We start from the raw sequence: 25,447 nt of genomic DNA on the forward strand, positions 1-25,447 counted from the left end.
CTCAAACTTTCATCTGCGCGATTCCTCAGTTTGCGGACTAAAATAGCAACCCGCATGCGCGCATAACGTCATCTGTTGCGTCCCCCCCAACACTGAAAACAAAACAAAACAAAAGTAAATTAGAAGAAACACACTCACACACCACACCACATCACAAGCACACATACAGGTGCAGTGAAATCGCGTTGATCACACAGTCAACTCGTGTGTGGTGACTTTTATAGTTAAACAATTTTTCGGTACCGTGAATATGACGCCACGGAAACGACACGCTACCGGTAACGATTGTTCCTGTGAAATCCTCAGGCTTGCCGTAGTTTTTTTGTTTGTTTGCTTGTTTTGACTGAGAAATTTCCTTGCGTCCCAAAAACGCACATTGTTTGGAACTGTGTAATTATGCGTCTCGGACGCGGGACGCAGAGGTAACGAGATGGCTGATCTCTAAACATTCTCTGAGTACTACTATTATTACCACTACCACTCATACTACATTAATTAATTTAATACCTTCAACTTCACAATAATAATAAAAAATAATTAAATCAATCATGATTTTAAACTATGTATTATCAATATTCATTATTCCAAACATGAGAAAGCATTCAGCAAACATAACTGGAATCGAGCAAAAGGACTCCAAATCCCAACGGCCAAACCCGAAAGTGAAGTGCCGTAATTATTGACTCCAGCTGTAACGCAAATTACTTGGTTCAAACAAACATTCTAGTGCCACCGCACAAACGTGACGACTGTGCAAAAATAACTACATAAAAGACACCACTGTTACAGAAAGACTTTACACGCTATTTAAACTGCCGATCGCGAACGGAACAAACCGTGATTGAAACTAACTGTGATGCCGCTCTTTATACGTTGCGCTAACTGTCACCTGTCAGTGGCAGACCCGCCCCTCTTAAAGCGCCAGATAAATCCATCAATTTGGGTTTCCCTGGATGGAATTTATTTGATTCCATCATGATTTTTGCGGTCCTTGGACCCACTTTAAACCTATGGACAAGGGATTCGAAGCTCTAATCCCTCATTGTGTCTGAGGACCGGCAACCCAAGGCCAAGGACTTGACTCCCGAGGCCAAGGACCAAGGACCGACCTTCGGTCCTCGAGGCCAAGGACAGGCTCGAGGACCACAACACTGCACACAGCGTAATTTGGGTGGCATTTTAATTAGTATTTTTTCAACCTTTTTATTTTTGACAATATCTGTAAATTTAGTTTCCTGCTCTTAATTGTGAATGCATATTTGATGGTTTTAAATGCTCCTGAAATTAAGTGCTGCCTGACGAGCCTACCGTATTTTCACGACCATTCGGCGCACCGTGTTGTTGGGCGCAGTCTCAGTAAGGGGTGCTATTTCTGTATTTGACACATACACAAAACGCACTGTATTATTGGGCGCAACCAGGTATGGTAAAACATACGCCAGCTTAAACATACGGCATGCATGCACGCACGCTAAAAACACGTTTTTAAAAAGGCAACGGAAGCAAAACTGAGTTTGGTTGTTCTTTATTTCACCATTTTACAATGTACTCACGCTACTGGTACCTGCTAGGGGCGTGCGTCCTCTTACACGCCCACCCTTCACTCATTGGCGGACTTCCGCATGCCTGTCGTCACTCACTCCGCCTTTTCTCTATATAAACAGCGTGTCGGCCGGAGGTGCTCTCAGTCAGGCTTTGGAACCCGGCGCATACACTAGACGCTCCGCATTATAAGGCGTCCTGTCCATTTTCGAGAAAATTTAAGACTTTTAATGGAGCCTTATAGTCTTGAAAATACGGTATATTGTGTTAATGTATGTGACGTCACTGAAGGCCTAAGGTTGAAATGCACGGTCCGCCACTGGGTGACAGTGTTGGGCATGAAGCAATAGACAACTTAGATCCTAATAGAGATGGTAGTTGTAGCAGTACAACAAACTTTGACTTGAATGGATACCTTTGTCCTCTGATCCAAGCAGACAGAGTACTGTAGTTGCATCTACATATCATACCTTGTTCGATGCTGCTGCTTTTAGCCGGGAGCTGTGGAAGCTGCCGGCCCCTGCGACCTGATGAGGGAGTCCCCATTGGGGAAGAAGGGCTACCATGAGGGTGTGTTCTGGCAGACAGAGACAAAAAAAGACAGCAAAAGATTAAGGAATGGGGAAATGCATATCTCATAAATATTTATTTTTTCAGGGGAGAAAACAAGATCAGACAGACAAAATAAAAGGTGATGATCTGGTAAAACGGGGAGAGTACAGGATATTAATCAGCAAACAGGCAGGGGAGAAGCAAGAGAGAGACAGCACTATTTTTCTGCTCAGAGTCTAGCGCAGAGCGTAGTCTAACAGAGCACATGGGTTGAGTGTTCTTTCTTTTGGCGTTTTTGCAGACGAGTGCAGGTAAAAATATCATTTGTGCCGTTGTGGGAATGAACACAGCTAACTTGATTCCAGGCTTTTAAATCCAGCGCAGGTGAGGCGCACGGCCTGGGGTGGCTAAGATTGGTATGCACAAAGTACGTTCAGAAGGAATTTACATGGTCTAAAGCAGTGGTTCTTAACCTTGTTAGAGGTAGCGAACCCAACCAGTTCATATGCATATTCACCGAACCCTTCTTTCGTGACAAATAAAAATATGACTTTTTACAAATTCAAGACATTAAAAAACACATTTCTTAAAAACAGACAGAAGTAAATAAAATTACATGGCCTCAGTATCGTTTTTTTTTTTTTTAATGATGTACAGTACTATCACGACAGTCAGCAAATTCTACCAAATTCCCAAACATGGTGAACTAGACTTGACCTGGCATGAAAATGAAAGTGCGGCAATTTTTAACGAAAAGCACATTGTCTACGAAGATAGGGCCTTGAGTGTGTGCATGTCCAATGTACATTATATATCCACATTTATACACACAGCTATTCAGAATTTACGTTAAGAGGAATTCTATTGAAGTCATTGATCGTGTCATGGTACACTCGCCTGACTTGTGTGCGGGCAGCGTGGGATCGGTTCCCACTCTGTGACGATGTGGATGTGGGTGTGAATGGTTGTTCGCCTCTGTATGTGTTTTGTGACTCACTGGTGACCAGTTCAGGGTGTAGTCTGCCCTCCGCCTGGCAGCTGGGAGAGGCTCCAGCAACTCCCATCAGCATAAGCGGTGTTAAAAATGGATGGATGGAATTCTATTGACAGTTTATGCATTATGCAAGAAATATTTGAAAGGTTTCACCAGTTGTGGGACATTCTGGAAGAGTCTGAGAATTTCAGACTCCACCCACCCAAGTCATTCAAAGATTCTACAGAATGCTAAAAAATGTCTGGTGTGATGATGTAATGGGGTTATTGTGCATACAAAGGGAGCAACAACAGGACCACACAGTAGGAGAGACCTCCTGCTGACAATAGCATGCACCTGTCTGTCTGCGGAGAGTTTGGAGAGGACTCAGCCACAGCTGTCTGGCCAAAGGGTCTCAGTGGCCAACCTTTGCCCCTACTGCCCCTGAGGATAGAGGTGGGCTGGATGCGACTGCCGTTTACAAAATAATAACAATTAAAAAGAGAATTTTTTTGCTAAATATATCTCAAATACACCATTACTGTATGTGTACTTTGCAAAAGACTGTAATATGCAGGTTTTATTCAAATTATGTGTGTATTCATAACCTCTAGATAGTGATGTTGGTTTGTTGAAAGCTGGAAGAGCTTTAGTTTAAGCTTTTTGGCCAACTGACAAATAGAAATACAAAACATTGGAAAGTTGATCAAGTGAATCAAAATAAAGAGTGAGGTAGGAGGAATATGGCGTGTGGGTGAATGAATGCTCTCACCTGTCACCCTCCAGGGTTTTTTTGCTGCCTTTTAGACAGTCTGGATTTGATGTATTGCTACACTCCCTGGTTCGGTAAACAGTAACAACCCAGAAAGAGAGGAGGAGAAACAAGCATGATATGGCAATGACAAGGATCAAACAAAAAAATGAATAATTGCTTATTATATTGACATCTCAGAGTGACGACTTTGCTCAGTCAGAAAGGAATATAGGCAATCATTTCACATTCCACCGCCATTGTATAAGAAAGTGCTTATAAGAAAAAATTGCAGATTCAGATCGAGTACATAGTAGTAAGCAGGGGGGAAAACGAATGGAAGATTACAACAGCTTCAGCCCACAAACGTTTAGAAGGGTCCAAAACAGTGCAGATCACTGCAACAGTGATATCCTGTTATAAATAAAAATGTCAGCATGTAGGGTCAGAAGGATAGAAGCAGGCAAGCAGAGCGGCAACATAATATTGGGACAGGGACAGCGGAAAAGTCAGGCCTGATACCTGTCTTCTTCAGAGGCCACATGTTCTACTAAGATCCGGGGATTTGAGGGGATCTTGCAGGGCAATGAATTGGAGCACCTGGAGATATGTGGAGTAGCGGAGGTCAAGAAACCAGATGCATGGAAAAGGTTTATGTTGAGGGGACAGTCAAGACTTTGCACCAACTGCACGACACGGGGAAAGCTAGTGTGGCTCAGTCAAACGGCACATAACCTACACAAGTTCATTGACACTTTCATGCACCCTGTAACCTGATAACATGCTAAGCTGTCCACTGTAGTAACCGCTGTCCCTGAAAGGGTTAAAATGCTTCACTGTAGAGTATACCAGGAATTGGTTCTCTGATCAAAACACAAAGTCAATTTGAGACTCAAAAGTGCGAACGGTTTATCAGCTGAGGTTTCTGTCTTTTGTATATGCCAGTGATTCTCAAAGTGAGCTCCCGCAAATGCTCTTGCACTGTTACAACCGGTAAATAAAATGTGCCAAGTGTGCCTCATGTTACCGATTTTGACATTTTTTGTTAAATTGTATTTAACTTTGAAGTACAATAAATTTGTGTCTTCTTTCAATTCCACTGGGTACAATTTGTGTTTAACTAAATGTCTGAATCAATATTTAAATGCACCCCCTCAACCTGTATATTTTCGCAGACTGGCAATGTTCAAACTGCATAATCTACCGATGAGCGCATTTCTTTCTGTGGTATTTGGCGTAAAAAGTTTGAGAACCCCTGGAAGACTATATACAGTATTGTCATGGGCAATTGCGGAGAACATAGTAGCTGTGGGTGATGGTCTACACTACTAGGAATTCAAAGACCCAAATGATTTGCATTGGCAAGATTGGTGAAACTAAAATCACTTGAAAACGTCGGTGGGTAGAAGTGCAGTGAAGTAGAAGACAAAATCTTGGAAAGAGGAGAAAGAAGTACTTTTTTAATAGTTTTGATGGGATGGGGGATTTATGCCTGAGTAATACCAATACTTCCTCCTTGTGGAGTTCTCTGGTTGTCTGTGTGGAGGTAGTTCGACTTCCCTTCACGCGAGCTGTTACTGATTCAACAGCTGTTTTTCATCAATTAGCCCTTTCGTGCACCCTGTAACCCAGGGGTCGGGAACCTATGGCTCGCGAGCCAGGTGTAGCTAATCCTTCGAAGAATAAGAGGGCGAAAAGAAAAAAAGATGACGAGTATGATCCACCTCAGAACAAATGGACCGATGGATTCGCCTTTGTGGAGAGAACAGGTTCTGCGGTGTGGCTAATTTGCAATGACAAAATACCATCGATGAGACGGTCGAATGTAAAGCGGCACTTTGACACGCGCCATGCTACGTTCGCATCAAAATACCCTGTGAGAGACAGCAGAAAGGAAGCATCCAAGCTACTGAGCAGGGTGCAAGCTAGCCAGCAGCAACTCTGCGTATGGACCCGGCAAGCTGACTATAATTCCGCTAGTTTTGCTGGAATTTTAGCAATCGCGAGGAACGGAAAAACATTCACATTAATGGTGAGTATTATCGCAAAATTATTTAAAAGAATACATTCAGAGGCTTATTATACTGACATTTTGTTAAATTCACTTTTAAAATACAGTTTTATATATATACATACCGTAAATTCCGGGCTACAGACCGCACCTGATGAAGAGCCGCATGCTCAGATTTATGAAGAAAAATCAATTTTGTAATTACATGCACCGTACTATAAACTACTGGCCAATGAGTAAGCGGGGCTTTGCTTCTGCGTCCCTGCCGCCGTGGAGCGCCTCCGGGTGAGGCCGCTGACGCGGTCCCCCGCTGAACCCCCGCACAAAAAAAACGAAAAATTTCTTAAGGTTAAAATAATCTCCATATTTTTATGAGCATGATAAATGCATTTGCACAACGAAATTACGCTGAAACACATAATAAGAGGCCAGACAAAGAGAGATCTTGATGTGCATTTGCGTAATTACGAGGAGAAATACTGCAGCCCACTAGGCTTTAAATGCAAATCATATAAATGGGAAAGGATATATGAAATTATTTCGATAGTCAGCCGCTTAAAAATGATCATCGTTGGCAGCTTTAGGCCCGATGCAGCGCGGCTCAAAACACAGGTAAAATGTGTTCTCTCGTGGCCAATTGTTTTCAGAATGACGGAGGAGTCATCTTTTTTAATTACAGTCCAAGTGAGAGGCAAATCAAATGTCAGAGGGTCTTTGTCCATATTTCTTATTTCATCTGGGCTGATGGAATTCTTCGCTATCTTTGTTTGTGTGAATGTGCGGAACGAAGCAAGTTGGTCCTCGTAATTGGGAGGGAGCTGCTGACACAACGTCGTGCGTGCCCAAATACACAGGCTTTTCCGTTTCATGAATCTATAATACCACGACGGCCCACCTTTAAAACCTTTAAAAGCGGAGCCTCCACCTTCACACCATCGACTCGTCTATGCCAAGATTACGGGCAGCAGCTTGATTTCCTTCTTTAGCTGCCAGAGTTATCGCTTTTAGTTTAAAAGCTGCATCATATGCTTTTCGTCTGGTATTCTCCATGTTGATCAGGGTTAGAAGAAAGACTGAAATAAGGAAGTTGTGATGACCGGTAATCATACAATTTCATTGGACCCCTGTGTACTACTCATTCATTTTATTGGTCGACTGTTGCCGGGTAACACATTTTTCCCCCGCTACGGCAAAAAGAGCGGAAGTTGCGATTAGTCATACAATCTCATTCGACCTCAGTGAAAGACTCATTCATTTTATTGGTCAATGTTTTTCCCGTGATGGAAATTTTTTTTTTTAAAGCCGCTTCATATTACACGCCGCAGTGTTGAAAGTGTGGAAAAAAAAGTAGCGGCTAGTAATCCGGAATTTACGGTTTATATACAGTATATATATAAATCCATGTCTCACACCTCGGGTGGTGTCCATCCCTCATTCAGCTCGGGTCCTCTACCAGAGGCCAGGAAGCTTGAGGGTTCTGTGCAGTATCCTTGCTGTTCCCAGCACTGCTGATTTCTGGACTGAGATGTCCGATGTTGTTCCCGGGATCTGTTGCCACCACTCATCTAGGTTGCTGGTCACTGCCACGAGTGCTCCGACCACCACAGGCACGACTGTCACCTTTACCTTCCAGGCTCTCTCCAGCTCCTCTCTGAGCCCTTGGTATTTCTCGAGTTTCTCGTGTTCCTTCTTTCAGATGTTTCCATCACTTGGGGCCGCTACATCCACGACAACGGCTTTCCTCTGCCATTTATCTATGATCACGATATCTGGTTGGTTCGCCATTACCATCTTGTCAGTCTGGATCTGGAAGTCCCACAGGATCTTTGCTCTGTCATTCTCCACCACCTTCGGAGGTGTTTCGCATTTTGACCTTGGGGTTTCCAGTCCATATTCCGCACAGATGTTTCGGTAGACTATGCCAGCCACCTGGTTATGGCGTTCCATGTAGGCTTTCCCTGCCAGCATCTTACACCTTGCAGTTATGTGTTGAATCGTCTCAGGTGCCTCTTTGCACAACCTACACCTTGGGTCTTGTCTGGTGTGGTATATCTGGGCCTCAATGGCTCTGGTGCTCAGGGCCTGCTCCCGAGCAGCCAGGATGAGTGCCTCTGTGCTGTCCTTCAGGCCAGCCCTCTCGAGTCACTGATAGGACTTCTTGAGATCAGCCACTTCAGTTATGGTCCAGTGGTACAGTACATCACGTGTAGGGGCTTGTCCTCCCATGATGGTCCCTCTTCCAGCGCCTCATCCTCTGTTCCCCATTGTCTGAGACATTCTCTGAGTACGTCATCCGTTGCAGCCTTCTCCTTGATGTATTCATGGAGCTTGGATGTTTCATCCTGGACAGTGGCTCTCACATTCACTAGTCCCCGGCGTCCTTCCTTTCAGCTTGCGTACAGTCTCAGGGTGCTGGATTTGGGATGGAACCCTCCATGCATGGTTAGGAGCTTTCGGGTCTTAACGTCCGTGGTCTTAATCTCTTCCTTTGGCCACCTTATTATTCCTGCAGGGTATCTGATCACTGGCAGGGCATAGCTGTTTATTGCCCGGGTCTTATTTTTGCCATTGAGCTGGCTTCTTAGGACTTGCCTCACTCGCTGGAGGTATTTGGTCGTAGCCGCTTTCCTTGTCGCCAGTTCGAGGTTGCCATTGGCTTGTGGTATACCGAGGTACTTGTAGCTGTCCTCAATGTCTGCTATTGTTCCTTCAGGGAGTGAGACCCCTTCAGTGCGGACTACCTTTCCTCTCTTAGTCACCATCCGACTACATTTCTCAAGCCCGAATGACATCCCGATGTCGTTGCTGTAGATCCTGGTTGTGTGGATCAGGGAGTCTATGTCCCTTTTGCTCTTAGCATACAGCTTTATGTCATCCATGTAGAGGAGGACATAAAGTCGCTCCATTTCTGAGGCGGTATCCATAGCCTATCTTGGTGATTACTTGGCTTAGGGGGTTCAGTCCTATGCAGAACAGCAGTGGGGAGAGTGCATCATCTTGGTATATGCCACATTTGATGGACACTTGGGTAAGTGGCTTGCCATTGGCTTCAAGTGTGGTTTTCCACATCCTCATCGAGTTCGCAACGAAGGCTCTTGGGGTCCTGTTCACCTTATACAACTCCAAGCATTCAGTGATCAACCGTGACTGTGGGTTTCGAAGTAACCATTTAGCCCACATTCTCTGCATGTAACCCCTCAGACTAGGGTTGCTTGAGTAGTAGCATTCAAACACAGCCATGTTATCGCATCTCGCCCCTCTTCGCTTTGTTCCAGTAGCCCATTTTTCATCAAGGTGCTCTGGTTCCCCAGCACCTGACGCAGACTTGTTTGGCCGGGCGACGTCTGAGCCGGATTTAACAGTGGATTTAACATGTCATTCGTTTTATTGTCGCTCATCATTGTATGAGGTCGGCATTAGCGTGAAGGAAATTGCCCAAGGACCCACACTGGATGGTGTTATGTGCTCATTTTTGCCCCAAGCGGGATTCCAACCACCGTCTCCCGTACGCCAAACCGATGCCTTACCAACTGAGCTATCCAGCCGCTATATATATATATATATATATATTAGAGCTGTCAAACGATTAAAATATTTAATCTAATTAAAAATGCAACTGTCATAATTAACTCAAATTCACTAAAAATTAATCGTGATTACTCACACATTTTTTATCGTTTCTGAATTTCTTTTCTATTTTTTTGTCCTATTTTTCCCCATTTTAATGCTCTCATCAACATGGAATCATGAATCCGTTTTCTATGTGCAAAATGCAAATATTTACTGAAATAACAATTTCGATTTTCAATTTTACATGAACATTTTTCACTTGGAGCAGTTATTCACACATAATCTCTCACACAATATTACTGTCCATCAACAACAGTGAAAAAAATATTTTGTAACACTGCTGCTTTAACAGCTCTTTTTATGGAATCAAAACAGAGCAATATAACATTATAAAGTGCACATCTAAGGTAAACTAGTACTCAGCCTATAGTGGATTTAAGCCATGGTTGCATACTTCGTTTTTCTCAAGTTTGCTTTGAACACAGCAGTCAGGCTGTTGATTCTGTTGGTCCTTCTTGCGCGGAAGTCTCTCTCCGGTTTTGTTTAGACATCATTTCGGATGACGACACTTGGTTCGATGACAACACTGGAGACGTTTTATTTTCGCTAGGTCGCTACCACTGCACCGCTGAACTTCACCGTCACTGTCAGACGAACAAAGAGAAGCTCCACACGCTCTATTTGTATGGACGCGGAACACTGTAACCTTCCACACAAAATAGTTCCAAACAAGTAACAATCGCGTCAGAGGCATACATCGTATAGCTGTATGATACAGGTAACTTTGGTCTTGTCAGTGGAACAATCTGGCAACTTTTTAAAAGTAAACTTTCCATTCATAAACTTTTTAAGTATCAGTTTTCGGTGTCTCGCGCTGCCGTGGCAGGCAAAACGAACGTGCGTGGACCTATGCAGCGCGCTTGTTGTTTTGTTTCTGGTTTATTTATAGAGCAACGTAACATCCGCTGTGACGTGTGCCGCATTAATCTCGCGAGAAATTTCTAATATATAAATCTAACACTAAAATATAAAAAATCTAATATATATATATATTTATTTATTTATATATATATATATATATATATATATATATTAGAGCCCGGTTGTCCAGTGGTTAGCACGTCGACTTCGCAGTGCAGAGGTACTGGGTTCGATTCCAGGCCTCCCTGTGTGGAGTTTGCATGTTCTCCCCGGGCCTGCGTGGGTTTTCTCCGGGTGCTCCTGTTTCCTCCCACATTCCAAAAACATGCATGGCAGGCGGATTGAACACTCTAAATTGTCCCTAGGTGTGAGTGCGGGCGTGCATGGTTGTTGGTCTCTGTGTGCCCTGCGATTGGCTGGCAACCAATTCGGGGTGTTCGGGGTGACAGCTGGGATAGGCTCCAGCACCCCCCGCGACCCTAATGAGGATGAAGCAGTTCGGAAGATGAATGAATGAATGAATATATATGGCTCTCACTGAAAAACATTTCCAAATATTTAGCTTTTATGGCTCTCTTAGTCACAAAATTTCCAGACCCCTGCTGTAACCTAATCATATGCTAAGCTGTCCACTGTAGTAACCGCTGTCCCTGAAAGGGTTAACATTCAATTCCACAAAATCGTCAGCATTTTTCACGATTAAATCATTCTCCCATTGTGCTGTGCAGAACTAGCTTGGCATGTCCCAGAATTAAGCAATGGGTAGAGTACTGTACATCTGAGACGAACACTTCAGCTGCAGTATGTCTCTTTGAAATGAAAACAATTTGGAAGATTCCACATTCCATATTGAAGGGTGAGTGATGCCAATGACAAATGAACTATGTATGGTTTGTAGCATGGCACAAACTAGAGTAGCAACATAAAATGATGTGAAGTAGGTGCGCGCACATGACCACTATTTATTCTTAATACCTGTCTCTGTCAGAAGAGTGAAAGTTGGTGTCTGGTCTCAAACATGTGGTGCTGGCACTCCTCACTCTATCCAACGATGGCTGCAGGTCACTGCACCACCACAGCATGGCAGAAGAGCGAAGTAAGGAAGAAATCAACGTGGCGACATGAAGGAGGAGAGGAGATAGGGTGGAAGTGATTACAAATAATGTCAAACAAATAAACAAACAAATCATACAGAATGGAAGAATTATGAGAGGTAAAGCAGAAAAACAAGCAGGAGACACAGACAGAATAAGGAAGGCCGTCAGACTGTGCAGTAACATGGAATGACTCGAAGGCTGTATCTCCATTTATCATAGCCATTCATTCTTCTATAGACCGTCAGACTACTCGGACAGAGCGTTGGTGGGTTTCCATGGGAACCAGGTCTAAGTGGAAAAGTGTCTGCATGTGAGAGAGGGATGAAAAGAGAGAAGCTAGCTTTCATCTTATCTGAAGCCTATGCCTGCCGCTGCTTTGTGTTATCATGTCATGGCACATTAGGACAACAGTTGTTTTCAACAATGGCTGGCATGACATTGCAAAAAAAATAAAAAATTATCAGGCCACGGGCCTCACATGGAGGATGACAAGGGTTTAAGATTTTAGTGCTCGTTTAATGCTCTACATTTGCAATTTCAAGTACAAGCTTAAGCCCCTCTCTGCTGTCACCCGCCAAAGGAAGGAAGGAAGGACATGTTGGGGGTAGTCAGAAGACAGGCGGAGGAACTGTGAAGGGGCATGTTCTTACCTAACTGTGACCTCATCAGTGAACCTGAGGACACGGTGTGCAAAGATACTACGGTGCACGCTGTTGCCTGCCTCTTGCCTTTCGGGCAGTTTGCTCCTTAGACATGCAGGGAGGGTGGAACTGTACACCATCCACACCCATGAAAGGCAAGAAAAAAAATACAAAGAAAGGCAAGAAAAAAGAAATTGAAACATGCACCTAAATGTGAAGAGAAACAAAACGTGTGAATGGAACACTAGTCTAAAAACGAGAAACCTTTGAGCACCACTCGCAATAATTGGTGACATCAAAACATGGTTTCCCTTCTCTGTTTATTGTAAAAGCAGTGATTCCAAAATGAATGGACAGAATGTATGGCAAACATCACAGTGAGAAATCATTCTGCAAGAATAGTCCATACTTTTCTCTTTCCCTCTCTATCGACTGACGAAGTACATGTAAAATCCCTGTTCACAATATAGTTGGGACATTGTCCAAAACGTGAATAAAAATAGACAACAATTATTTGCAAATCCTTTTCGACATACAGGTATGTCTGCATGTATTGTACTGTGTTGTATATGTTCAATGAAATACACTACAAAGACAAGACAACAAGACTTTTTTTCCCTTTCAAAAGTTCACTCATTTTGAATTTGGTGCCTGCAACACATTCCCCAAAATCTGTTACATCACCTTTCCTTTTAACAACACTCAATAAATGTTTGAGAACCAAGGACCCAATTTTTTGAAGATTGGTGGATTTTCTTTCCCATTCTTGCTTGACGTACAACCTAAGTTGCAGTCCAGGGTCTTCTTTTGTATTTTGTGCAATACATTTTCAAATGTAGACAGGTCTGGACTGCTGTAAGGCCACTGTAATATTCGCACAGTTCAACTTCATAGCCACACTTTTGTAACACATGCGACAACAGAGACTACGGACTGTTGAACAGCTGAAGCACATCAAGCAAGAATGGGAAAGAATTCCACCTACAAAGCTTAACAATTAGTGTCCTCAATTCCCAAATGTTTATTGAATGAATGAAATGTAACGCAGTGGTAAACATGACCCTGTCCAAGCTTTTTGGGATTGTGTTGCAGCCAACAAATGTAATTGTGAAGTTCATGATTATTTGCTCAAGACAATAAATTTGATCACTTTGAAGATTAAATATATTGTCTTTGTCGTGTATTCAAATAAATATAGGTTGAACATGATTTGCAAATCATTGTATTGTGTTTTTCTTTACGTTCCACACAATGTCCCAACTTCATTGGAATTGGGTTTGTGTGTGTGTGTGTGCGTGTACTGTATATACCCACGTATGTGTATAAATATATAGATAGAGAGAGAGAGAGAGATAGATAGAGAGTTTAGTTTCAAAGTTTATGTTGCATCACTTCCAGCACATATTGATAACATTAACGATCAAAGAACAGCTGCAATCAACACAGTGGACCGTGATACTCTGAGACGTTCGGCTTGTTGTGATCGGTGATGGCCACATTTAGCATTGGTAAAACATGAAATAAAAATGTGAAGCATTTTCTATTGTTTTGCACTTTTGAAATAGTATCACGTGACGCGTCTAATCAAAATAAGACATTTGTAACTGAGTAACCTTTCTAAAAGTATGGAGAGTACAACAATCCCTCTCTTGTGATATTGCTTAATTGTTGTTTTTAATCACTAAACAATACCAACTAAATGACAATAAACAGTAATCGGGAAAACAATGGTTCTGTCAAACCCATAAAATTGTATCCGATTCATTGAGAGTGACAGCCCCAGTATGAACTTGAAAAGACTTGAAAATTCGGTTACCTATTCGAGCGCACCAGTTAAACTGACCTAATATCTACTGGCTAAAATTGTGAACTGAGACTGGATACAGGAAAAATGAAAACTGTTAATACAATGGACCTGAAGTTTGTTTGGCTCTGAGGGTGAGTTTGAACAGAGTCCTTAGTTCACAACAGCTCAACCTCACGCCAAAACTTCAGCACAATGAAAATCCTTGCCATGGCCGACAAGTCTCCTTTCACATAGCTATAGGGTGTTTGGATGAAATCCACATCTGCATTTCTTACTTAAAAACACGAAGTCACATGGATACAAAGGGAAGGTCCACGGTACCATTTCTATTGGCAAAAGCAAGATGGCAAAACAAGCTGGCGCCATCACAAGCAGAGAGAGGGACATATGGGCATTTCATGTGCTGAGGCGAAGAAAAAAAAAAAGCTGCAATGACAAAATGGCTCACCAACAGCACAAATGAGTGCAGGGAAAAAAACTGGACAAGAAAGAAAAAAGGGAAGAATGACGGACGACCCTTCTTGCTTACCTGTACATGTCTTTATGGATACCATTTACTAACAGGGGCATTTTGGGAGGGAGTGTGTTGCTAAGTTTACATGCAGCCCTGGTTGTATGAGCGGAGGCCATGCACATAGAGACAAAAAAAAAGTATATAACTGCTGTGAGTGACATGATAAAATAGAAAAGTTAATCCCAAATAAATGTGCATTCTTTGGGGACAACTTGTGCAGCAATCTTTTCACACAGTGACTTTGTGTTGTTGAAACTGGCTAGTTATAATAGTTGTGCGTTGATATGAGTGCATTTAAACAATATTAGAACTTTGTGGTGAAGCACTTGCAGACACTCACACACCTTTTGAGATACCCCCCCCCCCGCCCACACACACACACACAAAATGCACATACAGTTTGCAACAATACCAACATGGAGTGTGTCAAATGTTGTTGTTAGGATATACTAAAGATGACAGTTGTTAGAAAGTAGAACATACCACAAAATAAAACTGGAGTATGATTATTTTTTTATTTTCATTTCTTTACCTGTTTGTGTGTAGGCACTCTGCACTTCCGCCTCGGATTGACCTGTGCATCTCCAGGGCCTCACTGTCATTGCCATGACGATGGGTGAAAAAACAGACACACAACAGAAGAGGATGGCACCTCAGACAAAAGCATGTGATTTTATGAATGAGAAAAATCATGAAATAAATAATTCTGCGCCGTCATTAAATCATCACTGAACAATATACAGTAGACTGACATTGAAACGGCATCGCTAGTTTCACGCTGTTGTTTGTAGTCGGAGAAGCTAGTTTGGAAATAAAATTAGACTGAATTTCGAAAACAATTAACAGTTACGGTACTTTATAGTAATAGTTGTGCTTTTTACAATGAAAAATGAAACGCAACAAACAAGAATCCCTAAACTATGTGCTTTTTTTTAGCAATATATTGTCAAAGAAATGTTTCGCACAGCCGCATCCCCAAAATCGGAATCCTTAAAATGGTTACGGTACCTGTCTTCAGAGCACTCGTAGTCAGAGTCACCGGAGTGTTGATGCTCTAAATGGGAATCGTGGTAATGGGAAGGGGACTGGGAGTGGTGGCGGTTCTGATGAATCTCATCCAGGCTCCTGGTATTCAAAAACACAAAATAAAAACCAAACAAAACCCCTAAATTACGAATACAAAACACAGGCACCTAATATTCGAGTATAATTAACTGAAATGTATTCCTGTTTGAATGTTTTTGATCAAAATGTTTAAATGTGGTTTGTACAAAGGTAAAACAAAAAAACAGAGGAGATGTCATGATGACATAAAATTATTAAATAATCCAACGGGAGGCTTGTCTGTGCAAATACTGAACTGTCCAAGCAGCTTCAAGCACAAATAATTGGTGGTTGTCAGACAATTAAATGTCACTGATACAGTTTTAAGGTTGTAACATCAGACTAAAACTGCTTGAGAAGCAATGTGCTTTATGTTGAGATCTAAATATAGTTTGAATATAAATCTATGGTCACGAGCTATGGGTCGTGACCGAAAGAACGAGATCCCGGATACAAGCGGCCGAAATGAGTTTTCTCCGCAGGGTGTCCGGGCTCTCCCTTAGAGATAAGGTGAGAAGCTCGGTCATCCGGGAGGGGCTCAGAGTCGAGCCGCTTCTCCTCCACATCGAGAGGAGCCAGATGAGGTGGCTTGGGCATCTGATTCGGATGCCTCCTGAACGCCTCCCTGGTGAGGTGTTCCGGGCATGTCCCACCGGGAGGAGACCCCGAGGAAGACCCAGGACACGCTGGAGTGACTATGTCACCCAGCTGGCCTGGGAACGCCTCGGGATCCCCCGGGGAGAGCTGGAAGAAGTAGCTAGGGAGAGGGAAGTCTGGGCTTCCCTGCTAAAGCTGTTGCCCCCGCGACCCGGCCCCGGATAAGCGGTAGAAGATGGATGGATGGATGGATATAATTCCCTTTTGATACAGTAAAGAAGTGTAAAACGCAATTGCCCAGGAGGGCACAACTCAAAGCACACTTCAGGTCACGGGAGGGAGAAACATTTTTGAACAGACTAACACTAAATGTTAATTTCATATAAATGTGGATTGAAACAGACAGGATACAATATTATTCAAAAATAAATCCACATATCGGTCCAAATTAGAGGGTGGCACGGGAGTGGATTTTCACTCCTGTGCCGTCCCATTTAAACAGGAAAAAATCCTGTGCCCTCCCAATCGCGGGCTCGTTTATAGAAAAAAAAAAAAGAAACACGTTTTGTTCCGCTCCCAGTGAAAACGACTCCTACTCCCATTCAGCTTCCATTTCGGAGGTCAGGTACAAAACTGGCTGTGTACCTGTCCGAGGCTTTTTTTTTTTTGTACTGGGTAATCCCGCTCCCTTTTGCTGTCGTGATTTTTTTTATCCTGTACCATCCCATTCCTGTGATTATAGGTAAAGTTGACTCCCAGTCTCTGTGAATCCCGAGGGATTTCCCAAAAAAATGTCACCCTCTAGCCAAAATAACACTGCTATACCGAACATACACATAAGATGAGGAAGCTGAAGCCAAATGAGAGGACGCAGAGAACAGAGCTTCTTCCACCGGTGGAAACATTTTTCAAACGCCGATGGTATGAAATGCCAGGTGACTCAGCAAAAATAAAGTGGTTATATTGGATACAACATCTCAGTTTCAAGGTTGGCGCCTTGCCTGGTTTGGTCAGGTTGCTGGCTTAACAAAATAATTTTGATACTCAATAATATGTGTGTTTGCTTCTCCCATGAACAAATCCATCACTTCAGATTTTCATTTTGCGTTTGCTCTGCTCTCTCAAATGCTCCATGGTGGAAAGCATCAGAACCAACTCATGAGCAAAACTCGTTTTTTAAATATGTCAGTCTCCACTTTTTTTACACCATTTGCAGATTGCGCTTCCAACCTATTATTGTGTGTGAACATGCAATTTAAGTGCTCGCTGTTTGTGGTCTTAGTAAAAGATCATGTGCAACACGTCCAGCAATAGCATGCACGGCTTATAAAAACGCAATGAAGCGTCTCCTGTGTGGGATCTCCGTAAGTCAGGCCCCATCTGATTCCGACTTTTATACACTTGCGACGTGGATCCCAGGACGTAAAAGCACACCGGGCCGAATGCGACCCACAGGTCAGGAATTTATAAAAATGATCCGCAACATATAAAACACTGGCTGATGCTTATATCACAGTGAATGTGATGTGACTCGGTTGTGGTGGCAGATGAAACTGACCTTTGCATGGGCACATGCGCAGGCCGCGACCTCGCCCGGCACGAATCCTCTCGGTGAGGAGATACAGAGCGAGAGCGATGCTGAAGGGCACGCTGCTGTTCAGGCACAGCCAACGTACTGCCTCGCTCTCTTTCCCTTGAAGTACGTTCCCCTCCTACAAGACCATTGAAACAAACACACACACACACACACTCACACACACACACACACACACACACACACACACACACACACACACACACACACACACACACACACACACACACACACACACACACACCAAGAGTGAGATGGACACATTAGTTCTGAGCATTGCACTGCTAACTAACCAAAAAATATGTGATGCTTTTGCAGAATATCAAGACCTTTCACAAGCAAACGGTTAATTTGCAGGCAAGCCTGAATAGCTCTTCGCAATTCTTTGTGATACTAGAGGTAGACTACTCAATACTTGCTGGAGTTATAAATGAATTTACATGCCACAGGAGTTGTCAAAGTCAGGAACCGCAAGCCTTTCCAAAGAGAACAAAAATTGGTTCACGTCTCCCCAGCTCAACCATGCCTGTTTTTTCCTGAATGATAGTTTGTGGAGGTTTATCTTCATCTCAAGACATCCGGTGACTGTCTTCTCTCTCAATTTATGGACTAAACATCAACCAAAATTTCATTTCAGATCACTGAAGTTAGCTTAGCAGGTGAAATGTTTTTTATGACTTTTCTCAAGCTGGTGAAATCTAAAGGTGTGCCTTGTTGAAGTTGACCAATGGTAGGCCTAGAACGTTTTGCTTCTTAACTCTGAGAAAACTCCTGTGGGAAGGCATCTTAACCCTTCCTATATCTACATGGTAAATGGATTGCACTTATACGTACAGGTATAGTGCTCTACAAAGCCTCATATTCCTACATTCAAACACCAATGGGTGGCTGCTGCCATGCAAGGCACTACTAGGCCCACTAGGAGCAAATTAGGGTTCAGTACACCTCGACAGCTAACAGACAGTCGAAGTTGGGATGCGAACCGGCGACCCTTCAGTCCCTGCGTGACCTGCTTGACAAACCGAGCCACTGCCATCCCACCCCATCCCCACACATATATGTACATATGATTGTTGCTTACACTTATATATATATATGTATATATATATATATATATACATATACAGTATATATATATAATGTACATATATAAAGAGACAGATACACGTGTATATATACACCCATTATATATATATATATATATATACATGTTAAAACTATTTCTGTCAGATATGCATGCAGATCAATGACAGAATACTGGCGGTGAACTAAAGCTACAGTTCCACGTGCACTCAATGTGACAAGGGATTTGACAGTCAGCAGTGGAGGAGAACTTTTTACTGTAGCCCCAGACATCCAGTAGAATGCACCACTTAAGTACAGCCGAAATAACATGTACCACCAGTGCAATAGAAACACATTGATATCTTCATGTAATTCAAGGTTTGGGTGCAAATTGTTGGATTTCAGAGCGTTAGGGGGCAATAATTTGTTCTCTCACCCAGTGCTGGGTGCCCATAGGCTGCTAGAAGGCAACATATAGTCACCATGCCCCCTACCCACCTTTAGTCACTATCATCAACCCATCATCAAATTCTGTATCAATGATGCGATGAGACCCTGCACTCACGCACACACATACAAAGGATGATCAGATCGTGAGGGTCTGCATCTTGGGCACCAAGGAACAAGTCATCAGTGTCATGTAAGAATCCCTAAGCCCCCTAACCGCCCTCCCACACACACACACACACACACACACACACACACACACGCACACACACGCACACACACACTCAAGCATACTGTTAGTTCTCAAGCTGACAGAATGCTGTGAAAATACATACTTTGGAGTTTCTTGCTGGGGCTGTCTCCATGGGCGTGTCTGCGTGGAAGGTATGGGGATGGCTGAGGCAAAGGTATCGAGGACACGTCATGTGTCTGGAGTTTATACCAGTGAGGGATGTCATCCAACAAGGCGGTCTCCAACTCTATCAGGATCTAAGAGAAGGAACACAGAATAAGTGAAGACACTATATTCCCTCCAAGTGCGATTGTACATATACAGTGATCCCTCACTATTTCGCGGTTCGTTTATCGCGGCTTCAGTGCATTGCGGATTTTTTCAAACATATTCATAAAAAATAAATAACTTTTTTTTTTTTTTTTGAAGTCCGCAAAAAGTCCGCAAACGGTCCGCGAGAAGCAGTGAAAGTCTGCAAAACAACAGTGAGTCACATAGAGCAGGGGTGCCCATTACGTCGATCCTGATCTACCGGTAGATCTAGGACAGGTCCCAAGTAGATCCGAGGAGTGTCGAGGAGAAAAAAAACAAACAAACAACTATTTGTGTATCTTTGTACATGTTAGTAATATATATTTTTTGTGTTAATGTACGCTGCACCCTAAGCATCCTATCAGTCTCATTTTCACCCCAAAAAAATAATTAAAAAATAAAATAAAGCAGGTAAATCTTGAATTATGGTGGCGCGTGATTACGTCACCGGGAGTTGTTTGCGCTCAGCAGTCTGCAATTGCAGCTTGTAATCAGAGCTGTTGCGCTCTATCTTTTATCGTCATTATTCTCATTCAGAGTTTGCTTCGTGTACAATTCACCGAGGGCACGGGCAAAGAATAGGAATCTAGGAGGGCCCAGGGAAGCACTTTAAAACGGTACGTGTGAGCTATGATAGTTAACAGGCTGCAAAAGTGCATCGCATGCCTCAGTTTCAGGCTGTTTCTCATCATGGCGTGCATGTGTGTGTGTGTGTGTGTGTGTGTGTGCGCGTGCGTGCACGTGCCGGTAAGGGTAGATCCCGGGAGGTTAGTTGATCGAAAAGTAGATCTTCGGTCCAAAAAGTTTGGGCACCCCTGACATAGAGCAGCATATACAGTACATGTGGGTTGAGGGGGGGCCGAGAAGATGTAAAGCCATGTTGATTGGCTGTGCATCTTCTTTCTGGCTTATCACGTGGGTTACTCTTTGATCTTTAATCAGTGTCTAAGTGTTGTTTACGATGCTGCTCGTGTGTGCATGCATGTGCGTGCGCGTGTCTGTGTGTGTGTGTGTGTGTGTGTGTGCGTGCGTGTGTGTTAGTGCGCTCTGCTCAAGCGCAAAGGCCCACATGGGGCAATTGTTGTTGTTTTTTTTTTATGTATATGTTAATTGGTCGCTACTTCGCGGATTTTCGTTTATCGCGGGTGGTTTTGGTCCCCATTAACCGCGATAAACGAGGGATTACTGTAATACAGTCTACATGGGCTACCTGTGTCTATGAAAGAGTTCAGTCAGGATTAAACCAGTTGAAAAGGACTTGGTTAGCGGGCCTCCAACCTACCTCACCAATGAATTCACTTTCCTCTTCCTGGACCCTGGGTTGGTCCCAGACGGTGATCTCTAGCATGTGTTCGCGAAAGTCTCGCCGGTGAACATGTGAATATATGAAGGTCTGATTCCACTTGGGCTCTGCGCTCTTTTTCACTGTTTTCGTCCGACGTTTACTCTTGTCACTGGAACACAAGTATTCATTTTATCATGGGGCACACATAATATGACAGAATAAGTTTTTGCTGCACAAACAATGGTGTTGTTTCTTTTTTTATTTTATTTTTTATTTTTTATTTTTTGTCGAACATGGACTCTTATTTAGCTGGAGCTTGCACCAGCATTCCTGACATGTTTATCAATGATGGTACAATTTAATTTGAAGGAGAGACTGTGGGCTAAACATTTTTAGCTGGAAAGCTTGAATGTGTTTTCAAATGGAACAAAGGACTGCTGCAAAAAAAAAGACAGCAGCAGAAGAAAAAGCCTAGAACACAGTTAGAAAAAGTAGATAAGACACTTCCATCCATCCATTTTCGATACTGCTTAAGAAAAAGGTTGGGGACCGCTGCCTGTATGAAATTGCGTCTGTGTAGTCCTTACCTTCTGTCAGGCAGGAAGTACATCTTGACATATGGGTTCCGAGGTCGTCCATCCGGTCGGGATGGCAGGTCTATGGCTTGAAGGACGTTGACGATGAGCTGATGGCCTACTTTGTCATACCACAGTTTCACCTGAAATGTTATTTGAAGGCATTTAACCCCTCTCTGTCTACATATATTTTAGCCATTCAAATGATGTATCAGTTGGTTTATGTCCCTGATGTCGGTACTTACTGACAGTTGTCCAGGCAGCACCAGAGGAAGTTCTCTGAGGGTTCCTGGGCTTGTTGGGGACATCACTGATATAGTTGGACGCTCCATTTTCTGTGACTCAAAGGAACTCGAACCTGCTAAAAGATGGTGAGTACAACACCAGGTGATGTAAAACAAAAAATGGAAACAACAGGCACTCCAAGATTAGAAATATTTTCAAAACAATTAAAAAATGTGTTCAGAATCTCAATAAAATAGACGAATCCATCCATGCATCCATCCATCCATTTTCCGATCCGCTTATCCTCACAAGAGTCGCGGGGGGTGCTGGAGCCGATCCCAGCTGTCATTGGGCAGTAGGCGGGGGACACCCTGAACCGGTCGCCAGCCAAACACAGCAAACACAGAGACGAACAACCATCCGCGCTCACACTCACACCTAGAGACAATGTTGAATGTTCAATCAGCTTGTCGTGCATGTTTTTGGAATGTGGGAGGAAACCGGAGTACCCGGAGAAAACCCACGCAGGCACGGGGAGAACATGCAAACTGCACACAGGAATGCCGGAGTGAGGTCGACGAGCTAACCACTCGAGCACCGAACCGCCCAAGACAAATGATTCAGCATCTAATTTGACTATTTCAAAAAAGAACTGCCACTTTTGAATACTTACTAGATTCGAGAGGAGGATGTGATGACTCTGGGATTCTAGGAATATCTCTGTAAAAAGTAAATATTCCCCAACATCCATCATCTTTCAAAGACCAAGTACCAAATTAATGCCAAGCAAAGGTTATAAAATAAAAAAAAGGATAATATTAAAAAGAATGTACAATATGTATGTGGCATGTATTTCCGTACAGTATGTATGTTAAACATGGTGGGGAAAAGCAGGAAAACAATGACAAAGGAAACTCTGTCATTTGAAGGATTTCAGGTCAGTTGTGAGGGACAGGGTCTACTAATTAAATTCAACACTACTTACTGATATGCTTTATATACTTTTCTCAAGAGGTTTTTGGACATAATTCGGTGAATAGAGCTTTTAGATAAAGGAAGGAGAAAACAAACGTATCTGTAAGAAATTTGTTTTCATCTGGAATAATTATTATAACACATTAATGAAGCCAATCTTACCCTATCGGTCTTGAAACAACTAGTTCCACTTGAGGCTCGGCTTTTGATTCAAGAATGATGTTGTAAACCTCTTTCTTGGTTGCTCCTGGCAATGACTTCCCATTCCACTGCAACACTTCATCACCTGAAACAAACGTGAAAAAATTGATTTTGCCATAACAGTTGTTAGAAGTGTAAATTTAGTAAAAACTACTTTGAGTCTACTATTGTTTATTACATACATATACTATACTTTTTTACATACATATACTATACTTTTTTCAACTATTTTTTTAAACTATTATAGATGAATTTGCAAATAGCCAAAGGATTACATTAAACCTGCTCACCTGCTCTTAGATGTCCCACGACATCTGCCAGGCTTCCTTTTTTTACTTTGGTGATGAAGGCCCCAAGTCTTCCAGTCTCTGTCAGCTTCCCACCTACAACCTACACAAATAAGAACACTGAAACTAAAGACATAACGTAGATTACAAATAACCCCACTCCCCATTGGTGAGATGTATTGTTTTGATTGTTGTTTGTTTGTATGCACACAGAATTTCAACCCAGCCAAGCCCCTCCAACACACACACACACACACACACACACACACACACACACACACACACACACACACACACACACACACACACACACACACACACACACACACACACACACACAATACTGTGTTGAGGGCACAATAACCAAGGTATGATTCTGTCCTGTTTGCTTTGTTTTTCCAGTCTGTAGCCGGAGATTGGCATTTCCTCATGAGCCGCACCCGCCTGTAATCATCCCCGTTATCCTGCTGCCTTTAAAAGAAGCTCTGCCACACTGACATCTGTCTGTCTGATTATTTCAGCCTTGCTCACAACTCTCGTCGCTAATGATGGTCTTTGAGCCCTGATATGTTTTGCCAACCAGGAAGGCTTATGTAAAAATGATCAAAAGGAGTAGTTATTTCCAATCTATTTAATCTCAAATTTAAATATTTTGCTTTACTTATAGTTTGACTTTGTCTAATTTTCAGATCATCACACAAAAGGCCAAAAAGTACAAGGAGGAACGGGAATAAGTGAAAATAGAAGTTCAGCAAGCTGTGGCAGTGAGTATAACAGCTGACATGTGGACATCTGTGAACATGGAGACGTACTGTACTTGGCTCTGACAGGCCCCGACATTAATGAGAATTGGCAATTGTGTACATCTGTGATGGGAGTACAATACCTTTCCCAGAGTCACACTGCAGACAATTTGTTCCAAGTCAAAAGGGGCATGATGGAGGAATGGGCCATAATCAATAAACTGAATAAAGTGTCTAGTGACTGATGCAGCACCAAACATGATTGCATCTAATGGACAGCTCCAAATTCGGCACTCCATTTGCATTGCACATAGTCTCAAGTAGTCTCTTTGTTAGAAAATCATGTGATCAGAGCCTCACACAGACATCAATCAGAGACAAAGGGAGGCACATTGTCACATACTTCAGATCAAACATTACAGCCAAAGAAAAGCGTGCTCAAGTGCAGCAACAAATGGGATGACCAACTTATCAATAAGATGGCAACCCAGTGGAATAGCTCATTAAGAAATGCTGTCAAGGCTACATAATGAGAGGGAACCAGTGTGGGTATCTCTGGCCAGATTGGATTTGATTTACAGCTCAAGAGCATAACATCCGAGGAGGAACACTACTTGTGCTTGCCCCTTTACATAAAGTGACAGTGAAGTTGTCTGAAGAGAGGCGAGTGTCTGAGTCGTCCCGATGATGAAAATGCTCTATCTGCAGGGTTACGTTTCAACCTTGCACACACACCATACACTAACATGAACACCTGAAGTGTGGAGTCAGACACTGCGTCCAATCCGGATTCAAGTGTGTTGACTCTACTAACACTTCTAGACCCCAGATTTAAACAACTTTCATCCATCCATCCATTTGCTGATCCACTTATTCTCACAAGGATGGTGGGTCATGCTGGAGCCTATCCCAGCCGTCTTCGGGCAGTAGGCGGGGGACACCCTGAACTGGTTGCCAGCAAATCGCAGGGCACACACAGACGAACAACCATCCGCACTCACACTCACACCAAGGGACAATTTAGAGTGTCCAACCAGCCTGCCATGCATGTTTTTATAATGGGAGGAAACCGGAGTACCCGGAGAAAACCCATGCAGGAATGGGGAGAAAATGCAAAGTCCACATAGGAAGGCCGGAGCTGGACCGAACCAACGACATCTGCACTGTGAGGTCGACGCGCTAACCACTCGACCAGGCCCCCTCACTTGGATTTCGTTTTTTAATATCTATTTTTTTCAACATTTTTTCTTTTAAATGACACAATACACGGACATCCATCCATTTTCCGAACCGCTTGATCCTCACTAGGGTCGCGGGGGGTGCTGGAGCCTATCCCAGCCATCTCCGGGCAGTAGGCGGGGGACACCCTGAATCAGTTGCCAGCCAATCGCAGGGCACACAGAGACAAACAACCATCCACGCCCAC

The 25,447-nt window shown here is 43.1% G+C and overlaps 1 protein-coding gene across 18 annotated transcripts in view; it reads right to left on the bottom strand.

Annotated features, from left to right (window-relative positions):
• rims1b (regulating synaptic membrane exocytosis 1b) overlaps window positions 1-25,447 on the bottom strand; it is a 94,008-nt gene that overhangs the window by 14,743 nt on the left and 53,818 nt on the right. For 8 of the 18 annotated variants that reach the window (XM_086119040.1, XM_086119046.1, XM_086119038.1 and 5 more), the window contains 17 exons: window positions 23,282-23,381; window positions 22,953-23,076; window positions 22,801-22,857; window positions 22,489-22,535; window positions 21,836-21,951; window positions 21,603-21,733; window positions 21,013-21,184; window positions 19,522-19,675; window positions 17,639-17,792; window positions 15,388-15,504; window positions 14,912-14,974; window positions 14,395-14,472; window positions 12,068-12,187; window positions 11,296-11,385; window positions 3,840-3,905; window positions 3,425-3,538; window positions 2,013-2,119 (listed from right to left, as the gene is read on the bottom strand). In XM_086119040.1, coding sequence (XP_085975166.1) covers window positions 2,013-2,119; window positions 3,425-3,538; window positions 3,840-3,905; window positions 11,296-11,385; window positions 12,068-12,187; window positions 14,395-14,472; window positions 14,912-14,974; window positions 15,388-15,504; window positions 17,639-17,792; window positions 19,522-19,675; window positions 21,013-21,184; window positions 21,603-21,733; window positions 21,836-21,951; window positions 22,489-22,535; window positions 22,801-22,857; window positions 22,953-23,076; window positions 23,282-23,381 — 1,810 coding nt within the window. Of the gene's footprint in view, window positions 1-2,012; window positions 2,120-3,424; window positions 3,539-3,839; window positions 3,906-4,340; window positions 4,419-11,295; window positions 11,386-12,067; window positions 12,188-14,394; window positions 14,473-14,911; window positions 14,975-15,387; window positions 15,505-17,638; window positions 17,793-19,521; window positions 19,676-21,012; window positions 21,185-21,602; window positions 21,734-21,835; window positions 21,952-22,488; window positions 22,536-22,800; window positions 22,858-22,952; window positions 23,077-23,281; window positions 23,382-25,447 lie in introns of all 18 variants that reach the window. The other 10 variants (XM_086119057.1, XM_086119041.1, XM_086119056.1 and 7 more) reach the window with 9 other exon arrangements.

Source organism: Hippocampus guttulatus, chromosome 9 (genome assembly GCF_054856545.1).
Source record: "Hippocampus guttulatus isolate MCC_2025c chromosome 9, RoL_Hgut_1.0, whole genome shotgun sequence".
Classification (NCBI taxonomy): Eukaryota; Metazoa; Chordata; class Actinopteri; order Syngnathiformes; family Syngnathidae; genus Hippocampus; species Hippocampus guttulatus.